This window comes from Larimichthys crocea, unplaced genomic scaffold, assembly GCF_000972845.2.
Source record: "Larimichthys crocea isolate SSNF unplaced genomic scaffold, L_crocea_2.0 scaffold66452, whole genome shotgun sequence".
NCBI lineage: Eukaryota > Metazoa > Chordata > Actinopteri > Sciaenidae > Larimichthys > Larimichthys crocea.
The window spans coordinates 1-955 of NW_020858755.1; the positions used below are offsets into that span (position 1 = coordinate 1).

General features: G+C 42.9%; 1 protein-coding gene across 1 annotated transcript; it reads left to right on the plus strand.

Moving 5' to 3' along the window:
• Positions 1-6: 6 nt before the first annotated feature.
• LOC113745345 (gastrula zinc finger protein XlCGF8.2DB-like) lies at positions 7-949 on the plus strand (the record flags this gene model as incomplete). The annotated part of the gene is made up of 1 exon (XM_027276881.1): positions 7-949. A coding segment is annotated over exon 1 (759 nt), but the record flags the coding sequence as incomplete, so codon positions are not given.
• Positions 950-955: the final 6 nt, after the last annotated feature.

Below are 955 nucleotides of genomic sequence, written 5' to 3' on the forward strand. Positions count from 1 at the left end.
CCCAGACCCAGATAATCATTCCCAAACAAATACTGATGAAACGGATTCAGACTCTTCTGAGATCTACGTCGGTGATGATGGTTGGCAAGAACCTTTGGCAGATTCTGGACCTGAAACAAGAGACGCTGGAAAAAAATCAGTTGAGTGTGGTCATGGATTTCATTACAAGCAGTCTCTTGAGACACACGTGATGTGTCATTTATGGAAAACGTCCTCCAGTTGTTTAGTTAATCAGCAATGTTATACAGTGCAGCCAGAGCTAGATTCACAGACGAGAGTCCACACTGAAGAGAAAGCATTCAGCTGTGATGACTGTGGGAAAAGATTTACAGAACAGAAAAGTCTGAAGAGACATATGAGGATCCACACAGGAGAGAAAACGTTTGACTGTGATTACTGTGGGAAAAGATTCACAGAACCAGGAAAGTTAAAGAGACACACGAGAGTCCACACAGGAGAGAAACCATTTGGCTGTAATGACTGTGGGAAAAGATTCACAGAACCAGCAAAGTTGAAGAGACACATGAGAGTCCACACAGGAGAGAAACCATACGGTTGTGATGTGTGCGGGAAGAAATTTAACCGGCAATCACATCTAAAGATACATATAAGAGTCCATACAGGAGAGAAACCGTTTGGCTGTGATGCATGTGGGAAAAGATTTACAGATCAGGGAAGTCTGAAGACACACTTGAAAATCCACACAGGAGAGAAACCATTTAGCTGTGATGACTGTGGGAAAAGATTTTCAGGTCAGGGAAATCTGAAGAAACACAGGAGAGTCCACACAGGAGAGAAAGCTTTTGGTTGTGATCTTTGTGGGAACAGATTTACAAAACTGGGAAGTTTGAAGACGCATATGAGGATCCACACAGGAGAGAAACCATTTGGTTGTGATGACTGTGGGAAAAGGTTTTCAGATCAGGGAAGTCTGAAGAAACACTTGAGAGTCCAC